General features: G+C 53.0%; 5 protein-coding genes and 1 non-coding gene across 6 annotated transcripts; 3 read left to right on the plus strand and 3 right to left on the minus strand.

The window, feature by feature from the left end:
• Positions 1–1421: 1421 nt before the first annotated feature.
• PHACADRAFT_255948 (uncharacterized protein) lies at positions 1422–2159 on the plus strand. Its single transcript, XM_007395632.1, has 2 exons — positions 1422–1461; positions 1518–2159. The coding sequence occupies exon 2, from the start codon at positions 1518–1520 to the stop codon at positions 2055–2057; it is 540 nt and encodes a 179-aa protein (XP_007395694.1). The 5' UTR covers positions 1422–1461; the 3' UTR covers positions 2058–2159.
• A 1593-nt stretch (positions 2160–3752) lies between these two features.
• Positions 3753–3872, minus strand: PHACADRAFT_t81. The gene has a single exon. It is a non-coding gene; the product is annotated as a tRNA-Ile (tRNA).
• Positions 3873–4030: 158 nt separating this feature from the next.
• Positions 4031–5355, minus strand: PHACADRAFT_143621 (uncharacterized protein). Its single transcript, XM_007395633.1, has 6 exons — positions 4990–5355; positions 4857–4925; positions 4773–4800; positions 4625–4739; positions 4376–4546; positions 4031–4317 (listed from the first exon to the last, which is right to left on the minus strand). Exons 1-6 carry the CDS (start codon positions 5121–5123, stop codon positions 4118–4120), a joined length of 717 nt encoding a protein of 238 aa, XP_007395695.1. The 5' UTR covers positions 5124–5355; the 3' UTR covers positions 4031–4117.
• A 268-nt stretch (positions 5356–5623) lies between these two features.
• PHACADRAFT_255951 (uncharacterized protein) lies at positions 5624–7257 on the plus strand. The gene is made up of 5 exons (XM_007395634.1): positions 5624–5842; positions 5986–6143; positions 6254–6349; positions 6422–6955; positions 7013–7257. The coding sequence occupies exons 1-5, from the start codon at positions 5641–5643 to the stop codon at positions 7115–7117; spliced, it is 1095 nt and encodes a 364-aa protein (XP_007395696.1). The 5' UTR covers positions 5624–5640; the 3' UTR covers positions 7118–7257.
• A 335-nt stretch (positions 7258–7592) lies between these two features.
• On the plus strand, positions 7593–9973 carry PHACADRAFT_255953 (uncharacterized protein). The gene is made up of 5 exons (XM_007395635.1): positions 7593–7711; positions 7776–8070; positions 8125–8536; positions 8595–9419; positions 9473–9973. The coding sequence occupies exons 1-5, from the start codon at positions 7665–7667 to the stop codon at positions 9841–9843; spliced, it is 1950 nt and encodes a 649-aa protein (XP_007395697.1). The 5' UTR covers positions 7593–7664; the 3' UTR covers positions 9844–9973.
• A 272-nt stretch (positions 9974–10245) lies between these two features.
• PHACADRAFT_255955 (uncharacterized protein) lies at positions 10246–12572 on the minus strand. Its single transcript, XM_007395636.1, has 8 exons — positions 12205–12572; positions 11917–12143; positions 11605–11851; positions 11388–11554; positions 11263–11334; positions 10740–11212; positions 10667–10678; positions 10246–10604 (listed from the first exon to the last, which is right to left on the minus strand). The coding sequence occupies exons 3-8, from the start codon at positions 11839–11841 to the stop codon at positions 10393–10395; spliced, it is 1173 nt and encodes a 390-aa protein (XP_007395698.1). The 5' UTR covers positions 11842–11851; positions 11917–12143; positions 12205–12572; the 3' UTR covers positions 10246–10392.
• Positions 12573–13643: the final 1071 nt, after the last annotated feature.

Below are 13643 nucleotides of genomic sequence, written 5' to 3' on the forward strand. Positions count from 1 at the left end.
GCGATCAGGACAAGTACAGGGACCGCTCTCCGTCCTCCACTACCTCGCCCGAGCCTCGCTCGCGTGTGGTTTCAAGTTCTCTTAGGCACAGGCAAGAAAGCGGGGCGGCCACACTTGCGCCACAGTCTTCTAGGGTGGCTTCTACCTCGCGCTCGCCGGCTCCGAACGCAATGGTTCCTCCGCCTCCAAAACTCAGCTTGCAAGCTACAGCTGCCTTGCCAGCAGTCCCTTTACCAGGCCCGTTATCGGCTCCTCTACCAGCCCGCCCGTCTTCACAAGGCGGGATAAAGGCCGAGGCAAGCGCAAGCAAACCAAGTCCAACTCGCCAGGACAAGCTTCAGATATGGGCTGATCGCATTAAGTACGTAGATCATCATTTGGTATTGAAAATAAGCTGATCAGACGTAATGATACATCAGGGGATTGGCAGAAGCTGTACAAACACGTATGCAGCACGTTGCGGCGGAACGAGAGCTGGCCGGGCTCCGAGCATTGACCAACTCTCGACAATATGCAAACATATCTGAGTCCGCTCAAGAGAAGATGGAGAAGAAGCTCAAAGGGGCGGAGGAACGTTTCGCACAGAAGAAGTCCGAGCTGAATGACCGTGTTTACAAGCTCGTCGACAACGACTTCTGGGACGCTCCGCTGAGCTGGCAAAGTCTCAGGGATGAGACAAAGGTCGATACGAAGGGCAAAGGGAAGGAGAAAGAGCCCTCTTGGGACTCGCAGGAGTCGAATGGAGAAGAGCGATTCCGAGAACTCAGGACGGTAGTCTGGCAAACCCGCGACGCTGTCACAGAGCTCCACAAGATGTTAGACGAGGCGCGCCGCACGTCTTCATCGACCCCACCAGCCGGTGCCCCTTCGGGCGTGCGCGAAACCAGCGAGGACAAGCGACCTGTCAAGAGACGCAGAACATCCGGTGCTGCTGTCGAGGGTTTAGCCTCCACAGCCCCTTCTTCGACTCTGTTCTCTACCTCCGCTCCCTCAGAAGTTCCGTCCGTCACAGTAAACTCCGCCCTTCCTACCCTGCCGGGGCCTCCTGTCGAGATGGAGGAAATTACGGATCGTCTTGCTGCCCTCGATGATCGTGTGAACGACATAGAGAATACAATGGTTCAATTCGACTCGGAGGTCCTCAGCGAACTCGAGTTTCGCATAGAAGAACGCTTTCGCGAGATGAAATTTGGCATAGGCCTAGCCTCCGATGAAAGCATGGACGTTGAGCAGACACACGGCGCAGATCCCGGGCGAAGCGGGGGTGGGGAAGCACCGCAAAATCCTCACACGTTATCGCAGCGCTTGCAAAACGTCGAACAGGAGGTGCAGGGAGCTGGCAAAGAGATTTACCAGATTGCTGTCGAGATTGCGGAAATGATCAAGAAATCACAATCACAGGAAAACGAGGTCGCGAGATTGAGCAAGGAGAACGAAGAGCTCAAGGCGCGGATCTCTACCGTACGTAACTCTTGTGTATCCCGCTTGGCATGTAAGCTTGACAGTGCCATTCACAGATGGAGAAGCAACACCTGGAGCACAGAGAATCCCTCCAAACGTTCAAGGCAGAGATGGGGGCACTCAACGCCGCATTGCAAGCGTATATTAGTCGACCCACGTCACCCCCGTCAGCGCCTCCAGCGCCTCCAGTTGTCCCGGACATGCAGTACATCGCGGACACCATCAGACCTATGGTCCTCGAGAGCATCCGCAACGATGTGCGCCCGCTGCTAGAAGACCTGACGATCGAAGTGCAGCAGATGATAACGCGGCAGAATACGCAAGTCGCGCAGAGTCTCATGAACAAATTGCAGCTCACGCTCAAGACGGTGGAGGTTATATATAACTGGATGAACCGGACGGCTGCTGCACAGGTGCAGCTTGCGGCCCCTCCCCCCGCTGCCGCATCTCCTTTGGTCTCACAGAATGCGATAGCCACAAACGGACACGGTTCGAACGGCCTGTCTTCTCCGGCGGTAGGCACGAGCATAGTGGACGCTACGAATCATAGAGGCGCGTCGCCGGTTGTGCCGGTCACCACTGCCTTCATCCGGTGAAGGGGTTCCCACCAACATAATGATATTACTGTCTCCAGTCGTGTCGTGTGGCGTTCATGTGTTTATTTATGTATGCATGTGGCCCTGTGTAATCGTATCAAGTGGACATCACACATTTTCGGGTGCCTATAACTTTCCATCTCACATTGCAAGCGCAAGAAGCTCGGTGACCGCTCTGTCAACTTGATTATCTTGTGCATACAGACCGCCTGCGCTCTGGTTAACTAGAGTCTACACCTCACATAGCGTTGTACAAGGTATTCTAAACTCCTCATTTCTTCTCCAACCGTTTTGTTTGTTTACTGTGTATAAACGTTTATTACTGTTTACCGTTTCCGTGTATGTAAATGAAGTCATGTAAACTTGGTGTAAACGTTTATACACAGTAAACATACAGTTTCCTCTTGTTGTTTGTAAAAGGTCTTAGTGTTGTACATTCATAGTCTTGCTAACAGACTTGACCTTTATTGGGCTGAAGAGTGCATCGCACCACCTGTGCATCGTCCTCGGGCGGCCTCTTTGAACCCCCAAGCCCGGCGCACTGTATCAAGCGCCTATGCCCTGAGACTTACTGGGAGTAATGGTAGTCATGATCCTAACTTGTATTGAGCACAGTCTGAAGGCGAGCATTATAAATATAATATAATGTGTGTTTATTGACTGCTCCTCTACATATAGTCTACTGTGGGCACTGGCAGCCTGCCTGCGAGAGTGCAGTATGCGGGAATGTCGTGAGCCCATACTTCATTCAAGGAGAACAATATTAATATTAGTTCAACCTCATTGAGCGATGACAGTACCACATGCGATACTAAGGCAGATTGACTCTAAAAAAGGGCTATCAGAGGTCCGCACCCATGCGGCAGTCTTCTCTAGGCCAGCTCTCGAAGTCCTAGCGTGAGAGTATGTCGTGTCACCCCCGAAGTGCCAGGCTAACACTCGCATAGGTTATCGGCCCACTTCTCAACGACGAGGTCAATGATAGGACATGCCAACCTTCTAAAGGCGGAACCACAAGCTTCTTACAAGCCCCACGGATACCTTTGTAGGTCTTACCCTCACTGTACAGTGCTGCCTGGCAATACCACTCCCGCAGCTTGTGATTGCCAGTGTTTGTCCTCCCGCAACCTCCACTGGCCGATCGAGACTATTTGTGTGCCCGCAATCTGCGTACTATGCATAGGGGACACCAGCGGGCCATAGGGATGGCCATAGCATGATGCTTGAGGTACGGAGTGTCCAGATGCTGCCTGATGGCCGGTCCGTGCTCGGGATGTGATGCACGCATTGCTCCTTCCCTGTACGCATGAGTAGGTGCACTATCTATACACGTCCGAGTCGGGCCTAGTGTTTGGGACATCAATATCGTAAGTAAGAAGCTGCAGCCTCGCTTTTCTCTCGCGCATCAAGCAAGCGCCTTGCGTTGCTCAAGCACTGACATTTGTACCTCTCTTTTCAGGCTCAAGTAGAGCAGTAGGCTCACACAGGTTTCTCAGAGGCTAATCTGGCACAATCCACTAGAGTGGGTTAGATCCCTGTAATAACTGTTTGTTTACTGTTTATAAACATTTACAACCATTTACTGTGTGTTTACAAAAAAAGTTTACACATAAACTAAACGGTTGGAGCCTTATCTTCGAGACTTCGACAATTCAGCTCGAGAAAAATACATAAACTTATGTAAGGAAACAAAAGTGGTCCCTCCGAGGGTCGAACTCGGGGCCCTTGCATCACGTTACTCACGTAATCTTAGGTGTGCGGCTGGCGCCGAGGTATCCACATAAGTACAATGCTCTACCACTGAGCTAAGGGACCGGCACGAAGATTTCACAAGGGCACTATCATGGAGGTCGTCCCGGAAGGGCATAGCAAGAAGACACTAATTAGCTACAAATACTAAATGACGCTTCGAGACTCGCATGCTCGGGGCTGTACCTACGCCACTAGTGCGAAAAATAAGTTATCGGTAGCCTAAGAAATACGAGCGGCGATGTGACTTAGATCGCCCTGCCTTATTGCGTGCCCAGCACGAACGTTCCAGTGTCGCGCTGGGATGAAGCTCACGCGCCCCGTGGCATATCCTCTTCATGCAGGCCACCTGCTGTGATACGGACAACCCTCGTAGCAACTCGCTGGCCCTGTTCGTCCGAGTGAGTGATCCAAATCAAAGCCTTAAGTCTGCCTTTCCCCTCTCGCACTTCGTCCACTAGATATCTTTCAACTGACTGAGACGCGGCGGCATCAAGTGCGGAAGTCGGTTCTGAGGATAGTGCGTTAGGATACCTTAAATCAGCATGACCACCGTGTTTTTTTCTCACCGTCAAGAAGTAAGATCTCAGCTTGCTCCAGTCCTACGGCTGCTGCAAGGGCAATCCGCTGCGCTTCGCCTCCGCTCAAGTCGCCCCAGTTTCGATCCCAGAGCTCTTCATCAATACCCCAAGCTTTGCCCACCTCTATCGCTTTTGCGGTGTTTGGGCTCGAATTAGCATCTGCGGGGTCGTCGTCATCGTCGTTTGCCGCCTTCCTGCCGAAGCTGAACCAACTCGACATGCCTGAGCCTGAATGACGCGCTTTGAAGCTGGAGATAGTGTTCAGGAAATCTCTAGGAGACCCTGGCAAAAGCGACGGACGCTGCGGTACGTAGAGGACGTGTATGCGATAAGTGGGTATACCTAGACACGTCTTGGGTTAGTTCAGATCGAGCTGCACGCACACAAAAGACATGCCATAGGACTGTGGTGTCCTACCAAAGCCGTCAATAATTGGGGAAGAAAAATCAAGGCCTAGATGTCTACTCACTTGCCCCGGTAAAGAATGTGGCCATCATAGAGGTTAAGGTGCGAAATGCATTTCAGGAGTGTTGTCTTTCTGGCCAATCACATGGATAACTAGTCAGTCTGCGCAGTGGCGGCAAGGAATGCACATCACTCACCCACTTCCGCTCTTTCCTCGCAAAACAATTACGTCGCCTGGCTTGACTGTTAGATTAGCATGAGCGAATATGGGCTGCCCAGGCGTCTTGTAACACCCGACATCTTTCACTTCTAGAAGGCTTTCCCGGGACATGTCTTTCTGTGGTTTGTGTATCTGGCGGTCAGGATGCGGACTATGTTGTGGTAGGAAAGCAGGAAGCCGTGCGCGGGACCACAAATGCACAACACGCGGAGTTAGAGGATCTCTGGGCTCACCGTCAGCCTGGTCAGCTCCACTACGTCATCACGCGCCCCCTGCGCGGCTTTCAAGCTCAAGACCTCGCGTCCCATTTCGCGCAGGCTTCGTAAGAAGGCGTGAGCAGACGAGTTCTCAGGCTTTGGTCTGTGAAACACGGCATATATGAGTGCCTTCGAACTGTGAGAACTTTTAGCAGACGAGCTTTGCAGATGGTCTCCCTAGGCAGACCTTATCTAATCAGATAGTCGATCGATAGTTAGGGTCTTATTATCCCGGGGAATTTTTCGGGCGTCCGAGGGCGGCCCCAAGCGCGCTCTCGCCGACCGTCTACACAGAACCAAACACTCACCTGGTGGTTCGTGTCATCGCCTGACTTCTTACCCTTCCTCCCGACACGCCCGCTTCGTGCAAGATGGCGTCGCCGACAGACCTCCCGCCTACTGTTCCTACTGTCTCAAAAGAAGAGGTCTCCGCCGGCCCCTCGAGCTCATCGGGAGCTGCGGGAGGTGTGTTTGCGCCTGTGACCGGCCTTTACAACCGCCTACAGACGTGGAGGCAGTCTCTCGAGCTGCCGAACCCAGGAACGGTGGAGAACTTGCAGAAGGAAGTCAAATGTGCGTGTCTCTTCTTGCTTGTGTCATTCTCAATGAGCTGACGACACGTCCAACCACTTTCGTCAACTATTGCGGCCCGTTCACGCCCACGATGCCCGATATCTACCTCGATGAAATGAATTATGTCTGTTTGGGATGATCAGCGACCCTCCTGAACAACTTCTTCTTCGACGGTGCTCGCGCGGACTTGACCAAGGCCCTATCAATGAACCCGCAGTTCCAGGTCACGCATTCCTTCATGCTCGGTAGTCAAACGCTGCCGCCATCGTATAACTTTGGTGCGGTGTATGCAACAGAAAAGGTGCGCTTTTTGCGTGCAACTGAGTGTGGACAACTCTAACCATTCGTTTCTTCCGTCGCAAACGTTTATTCCGCTCTCGACGCTTGCTGGCCCTGCTTGTGTGATTCTAGCTACTCTTGCAAGGTGGTGTGGACAATGAAGGAAGTTTGAATGGCCGTATTCATCAGAACTGGAGCCCTGCTAACCTCAGTAAGGTTCAGCTTCAGGTACGTTACGACCTTCAGATCGCTATAGTGGTTCGCTAAAGCTCTCGACGCACGTTTCTGATCTGATGATAGCTTTCGTCAACACCGGGACACAGTGTCATGCAAGCAGAGCACGACTACCTTGGCCGTGACCACTCTGTCAACATCCGAGCCGCTAATCCTTCGCTCGCGGACTTCACGGGCATCTACACTGCGTCCGTCATGCAATCTGTCACTAAAAGTCTTGCCCTCGGTGTCGAGGCTATGATGCAGCGCCCGCAACCGGGCTTGTCTGACGTCGGTCTGCAGTATTACGCCAAGTACACATCGCCCGTCTTCAGCAAGGACCGAGGCTGGATCGCATCTGCGACGGTCCAGCCACAGGGCATGCTCGACCTCACGTACTACCAGAAGCTCAGTGAAAAGCTGGACTTTGCTGCCCAGCTTCAGGTCGTCAACGTCCCCCAGAGGAGAGACGCGATCGCCACGCTTGGCGCAAAGTGGGATCTGAGGATGTCAACCTTCCGCGCGCAGCTAGATTCTAGCGGGAAGGTCGGCGCGCTGCTGGAGCAGCGTTTCGCACCAAGCTTTGCCTTCTTGTTCAGCGGTGAGATTGATCACTTCAAGGTAAGCTGAGCGGAACTCTCTGTGTTAGGCCTAGCTGACTCCTTGGGGATTTCTCAGAACTCGGCGAAGGTTGGTGTGGGCGTGATGATTGAGAGCGCAGCGATGACACCCGAGGAGATGGGCATGGTGCCTCCTCCAGGTTACCCTTACCCTCCCCAGTAGTTGAGATGCGGTCCGCGCTTGTTTTACAGGATAATATCTGCTGCGTAACGCTGCTTGTGGTGGTTATTGTACAGATGCAATTAGTTGTCGCTTGCTCTAGAACTAGTCGATCCTTGCTGTTACACGAACATCGCTGCTCTCCCGAATTCTGCTGTGTGCGAAAAGACCACAATCGATGAATGAAACTGTCGTGCCTCTTTTCTGGATGGGCACAGATATCCCGGACGAACCAATACGCGTATGTTCCTACGTGCGATCTACGCAAAGGTCCTGGACATGTGTAGAAGCGACGAGCACCTGGTCGCAGCATGGCGAACGCGCTCGCGTCCCCGGCGGCAGCGCTAAATGGGCGCCAACTGCCACGTGTTATACGGGAATGGCGTAGAAGGTCTTTGGAAGGTGCGAGAAACGCAGAGAACGCAGGCATGTATAAAAACCTGGCCTCCGTCGCTGCATGGCCCTTAAGCTGTTTTCATCTCGACGCCCGATACCTCCTATCTTACGACCTTTCTCTTCTCTTCATCCCTTTTAACGATCCCCGCACAAAATGTCGTCCTCCAAGGCTATCGGCATTGACCTGGGCACGACCTATTCGTGAGTAGCATCCTGCGCTTTCGCTGTGCGCCGCGCGTACTAATATTTGTCCGTTCCTATACAGATGTGTCGGTGTCTGGCAAAACGACCGTGTCGAAATCATTGCCAACGACCAGGGCAACCGCACTACACCCTCATATGTCTCCTTCTCCGACAATGAGCGGTTGATCGGTGACGCCGCAAAGAATCAGGTCGCGATGAACCCCCACAACACCGTCTTCGACGCAAAGCGTCTTATCGGTCGCAAATTTGATGACGCTGAGGTCCAGGCCGACATGAAGCACTTCCCCTTCAAGGTCATCAACAAGGGCGGCAAGCCATACGTTGAGGTCGAATATCGCGGTGAGAGCAAGCAGTTCGTAAGTATTGTTTCAACCAGCGTCAATCCCAGATTTTAACTAATTGTATCACAGTCCCCCGAGGAGATTTCCTCCATGGTGCTCTTCAAGATGAAGGAAACCGCCGAGGCGTACCTTGGCTCGACCATCAACAACGCCGTCGTCACTGTCCCTGCCTATTTCAACGACTCGCAGCGTCAGGCGACCAAGGACGCGGGTTCTATCTCTGGTCTCAACGTCCTCCGTATCATCAATGAGCCTACTGCGGCCGCCATCGCTTACGGTCTCGACAAGAAGACGACGGGCGAGCGCAACGTTCTCATCTTTGACCTTGGTGGAGGAACCTTTGATGTCTCGCTTCTGACCATCGAGGAGGGTATCTTCGAGGTCAAGGCCACCGCTGGTGACACCCATCTTGGTGGTGAGGACTTCGACAACCGTCTCGTAAACCACTTCGTTCAGGAGTTCAAGCGCAAGCACAAGAAGGGTAAGCACACTCGCTCACTCGAACGCGTGCGTTTTTATTCTGACATGTTTTCCTACAGATCTCTCCCCTAACGCCCGTGCACTTCGTCGTCTCCGTACCGCTTGCGAGCGCGCCAAGCGTACCCTCTCCTCTGCGACCCAGACCTCTATTGAGATCGACTCGCTCTACGAAGGTGTCGACTTTTACACTTCGCTCACTCGTGCTCGTTTCGAGGAGCTCTGCCAGGACCTCTTCCGCTCGACTCTCGAACCCGTCGAGAAGGTCCTACGTGACTCGAAGATCGACAAAGGCAACGTCCACGAGATTGTCCTCGTCGGTGGCTCGACTCGTATCCCCCGTATCCAGAAGCTCGTCTCCGATTTCTTCAACGGCAAGGAGCCCAACAAGTCCATCAACCCTGACGAGGCCGTCGCCTACGGTGCTGCCGTCCAGGCCGCAATCCTTTCAGGTGACACCTCTGAGAAGACTCAGGATCTGCTCCTCCTCGATGTCTCTCCTCTGTCGCTCGGTATTGAGACCGCTGGTGGTGTCATGACTGCTCTTATCAAGCGTAACACCACTGTTCCGACCAAGAAGTCCGAGACCTTCTCGACCTACGCCGACAACCAGCCTGGTGTACTCATCCAAGTCTACGAGGGTGAACGAGCGCGCACTAAGGACAACAACCTCCTCGGCAAGTTCGAGCTCTCCGGCATTCCGCCAGCGCCCCGTGGTGTCCCTCAGATTGAGGTCACCTTCGATATCGATGCCAACGGTATTCTCAATGTCTCTGCGTCTGATAAGACGACCGGCAAGTCGAACCGCATTACTATCACCAACGACAAGGGCCGTCTCTCGAAAGAGGAGATCGAGCGCATGGTCGCCGAGGCCGAAAAGTACAAGGGTAAGCACTCTTCGATCGCTAACTAGCGTCGATACTGACTTGTTCTCTTCCAGCTGAGGACGAGGCTGCGGCTGCCCGCATCACTGCAAAAAACGGCCTCGAGTCGTACTCGTACAACCTCCGCAACACCTTGACCGATCCGGCAACGGCCGAGAAGTTCCCCGCGGAAGACAAGGCCAAACTCCAGGCTGCTGTCGACGAGACCATTCAGTGGCTCGACAGCTCACAAGAGGCCTCGAAAGAGGAGTACGAGGAGAAGCAGAAGGAGCTCGAGGGTGTTGCCAGCCCGATCATGCAGAAGTTCTACGGCGCTGCGGGTGGTGCGCCTGGCGGCGGCTTCCCTGGCGGTGCTCCCGGAGGCTTCCCCGGCGGCGCTCCTGGCGGTGCCTCAGAGGAGGGTCCGTCCGTCGAAGAAGTCGACTAAACACCTTTTTGTAAGGACATTGTCGGATAATCTCTTCTCTGCTTGCTATTGCTTTCGATGTCTGTGGCAAAATTAAGTAATACATCATGTATTGTACTATAGCATATTAGAGCGGCCTCTTTTCTCTATCTCTCAAAACAGCTCGCCGTGATCTTGTTGCCTCTGGCCTATGGAAAGCGGAGAACATGGAATTTAGAGAGTGGGACTGTGGACGGGTGCGAGGAAAATAGGTCCATCTACTGGGTGTTGGTAGGAGCATACATCGAGGGCGGTATGGCGGTCAGTACGCCGGAATTACGCAGCATTCCGTGCAAAGGGACGCGTATCGAGCTTAGTTAGTTCACTGGTGCGCTCACAGTTTATTCCAGGGCCGAGATATCAACACTTCATTAGGTGGTTGGATATTTATTGGTGTGGATATATGTACATGTTTCGCTTGTACCTTGGAAGTCCTGGCGATAGATAACGTGCAAAAGGGTACAAGGGCTACAATGCAAAGACATACATGCCACGTTTAAGACGGCTTGACGATACACAGAATCATCTTTCTTACACTGCTTCCTCAAGAATAGGCCCTGACACTACCTTCTCGTCGGATTCCAACACCGGCTGGTACGCATAACCCGTGGTGTGCGCGGAGGGCAGTGGGACAGCTTGCGCGGACGGCTTGGTTGTGGCATTATTGCTGAGACCAACTTGTACGACGAGGAACATCGAACAGACGGAGACGATGACCATTTGGAGGAACGTCCCACAGGAGTCTGAGATAGTAATTTAGCACTACAGTAGAGAGGGAAGTCCCAGTGAACCGCAGACACCGTACCTAACAGAAGACCTAGTAGAAATGCGCGGATGTTAGAGGACAGGCAGCAGCTGATGGGAAGAACGGCCCTCACCGAATGGGGGCGCGCCGTCCCAGAGAGCCCGCAGGGCAGGAATCGTCAAGATAACGCTGATAGGCAGGAGTAGTATCGATTCCGTGACCTCCTTGCCCACCCAGGCGGTGACGGTGATGAACACGACGACGGCTGTGAGGCCCCAGTTGACGATGAAGAGCGTCATGACGTACGTCCGCGCGAAGCCGGTGCGCGCGAACTTCATCTCCATCGTCCGCGTGCTGACGGTCGCACCCGAGGCATTCGTGCTCGTCGTTTGGTTGTCATAGTGCAGCGCCGGGTTGAAGTTGTTCGTGGACGAGATCGGACGCAGGCCGAGGATCGGAACACTGTCATTTGTGTCTGGAGAGACCGCGAAGAAGGTCGTGTCGAGCTGGTAGCCGTCGAACGGGAAGCCATACTGTTGGTCGAGGCCGCGCCAGGCGTACAGAACAAGAAGGTGGGTCGTCGTGAAGCTTTCCATGGCTTGAACACTGATGCGACAGTTTAGATGAGTATAGTCACGAAGTATTCTGAAACCCACAATATCGGTATATTACTGTTTAGATCTCTGGGATTGGCTTTGATGTCATAGGAATAAGTAGGCTGAGTTGCGCTGATCCCAATTATTCAGTCTACAAAATGATGAATATACTATCACACACCTACCCATCCACATAGAAGTCCACAGTGGCGTTTAAGTTACCGCAATGACCCTCCTTCGAATACACGACCGTAGGGGGAAGCCTGAAATTTCCGCAGCCCAAGATCAACCATGAAACGTCTACTTGACGAGCCGGTATGTCAATATTATAGACATGTCCCAAAAGCATGATCTACCCAACAATGAGCGTATGCGGTGGCATCATTTCGGGCGGGCACTCACTCCACTATCGTTGCCAACGATATCGTCTACCATTCCCGCCACCCAATTATCGCTGTGGTCCATGGCTACAGCCATGAGTCCTTCGCTAAAAACGACGGCGAGGACGATGACTAGGACGGCCAAGCCACCGAAGATTTTGACGCGCGGCGACACTGGCCTTTGCAATAACCTCTGAAATTGTTGTCCGGGAGACATCCTTGGGCCTGCATTGGCCCTCGCGGGAGCAGAAGCAGGCATCACTGAGAGGCTGAGGGGAGAATTTCAGGATCAGCCTCCATCAAGGTCCGTCATATATATGACGGCGTCACGCACACGTTTGAGCACACAAGTATGTATTCAATCGTGGGAAGTCAGTACGCGGGAGCACGAAGCCGCCCTAGCGACTGAACCTTAGTCGCAAGCTCAATCGTTAAGAGATATCGCCCCTTGATTGCTGCCCGAGGGCGCAGGTGATGCGTGCGAAGATGTTATGCATTGTGCTCAGGGCCTCGTTATCGAGCAAATTGGGGCGAGGATGTCCAAGAGAGTCTGTGTATGCTCTATGAAAGTAGGTAAGCGATCAGCGGCAGCCTGAATGTGTAATATGCTGTTCACAGGCACCTCGTTAATAATGATGAATATCTGAAACCAGGTGTCTCCATCCCTGAGATCGCTCGAAATGGTCCAAATGCAGCGCATTACGTGGACCCGTCTGTATTACTCTTGTGCTGCGACACCTGCGGAGGGTCGTCATTGGCGCCGTCCAGCTGTTCCTTCTGAGGGATAGGTTCCCGACCAAAGCCACTGTCAGAGCTATCAGAGCTAATGCTGTTTTAGAAATCGATAAGAGCTTGGAGCCTAAAACTGAGCTGAGTGTCTTCGTTCCTTGGCTCGCTATTTTCGGCAAGGTGTCTGCAACACGTTGCCGATCGAGTATTCCAGTGGGTGTCTATATCGCGAACTGAAGATGAGCGTGGTCTACACACTAATGAACATACCGGAATCTACGTGCTGGCGCGTCCGGCCGCAAACCCCTCGGCAACGAGTCTGCGTGGGATGGCACTATAAGCGGGAATGTCATGAACTATTCGAGTCAAGTACTCGGCACGGTCGTGCCGGGTCACCTAACTATTTACAAACTATGTCTATAAACTTACATTCATAGAGACCGCACGGTTAACGCACCCCGCATGCCCGGCGTTCTGTCCCTGCGGGACAGTAGAATCATTCCTAAATGTGACTTCATAGGGGGAGATTAGCGCCTTGACGAGTGGACAGAATCTACTTGAGCTCGCTGTCGCATCCTCTAGCGCCACGCAGCTACGTCCATAAATTACACAGACTTCTAGACCTTAGGAGCTCGGAAGGGCAGGACTTGAGGACTTGCTTTACTATAGCGCCATTGGTATGTCTTGGGAATGAGATGTTTATATAGGACGAATAATAAACGCGCACCTCCTCGTCCGGGTAAAGTACCGGATCGCATCCATCACAATGCGCACTGCATTATGTAGCAAGCAGATGTGACGCCATGGAGATCCTGTTGAGGATGAAGTTAGCCTTGAAGGATAACTTAGCCGCTCAGTGCTCAACCCGATTTTCCTACTTAGCGAGACTTTGCTACGTGTGGCGACAATCGCATCCGGTGCGCTAGTACTTTTCATCGTCACGCCGAGGCACAGGCTCGAGCGAGGATTGTCCGATATCAGATACGATGATAGGGATGGCATGTATCTCCGGAGGATGTATTAATTCCCTTTTGACTCGCCGACAGTTCGAAGTCATAAGAGACCCAATACACTCCCCGGAGGACATAACATCACCTCTGGCAATGCGGTCAGCACCAAATTACAACGGCTGTATTTTGCAACGGATCGAATTACACTGCTTGTCCTTGGTTCATGGGAAGGGGAGCATGAGACACCATCCTGGCGCTCGGAGTTCCAGAGCGCACTTGCGGCCGAATATGTATGAACGCCAAGGACCAACGGCACCGAGTGCGACAATAACGGCGCGCTAGCGACACTCGGAGTCGGTCCTGTGGCGGGTGGACAGGTCGA

This window comes from Phanerochaete carnosa (genome assembly GCF_000300595.1).
Source record: "Phanerochaete carnosa HHB-10118-sp unplaced genomic scaffold PHACAscaffold_5, whole genome shotgun sequence".
NCBI classification, from domain to species: Eukaryota; Fungi; Basidiomycota; class Agaricomycetes; order Polyporales; family Phanerochaetaceae; genus Phanerochaete; species Phanerochaete carnosa.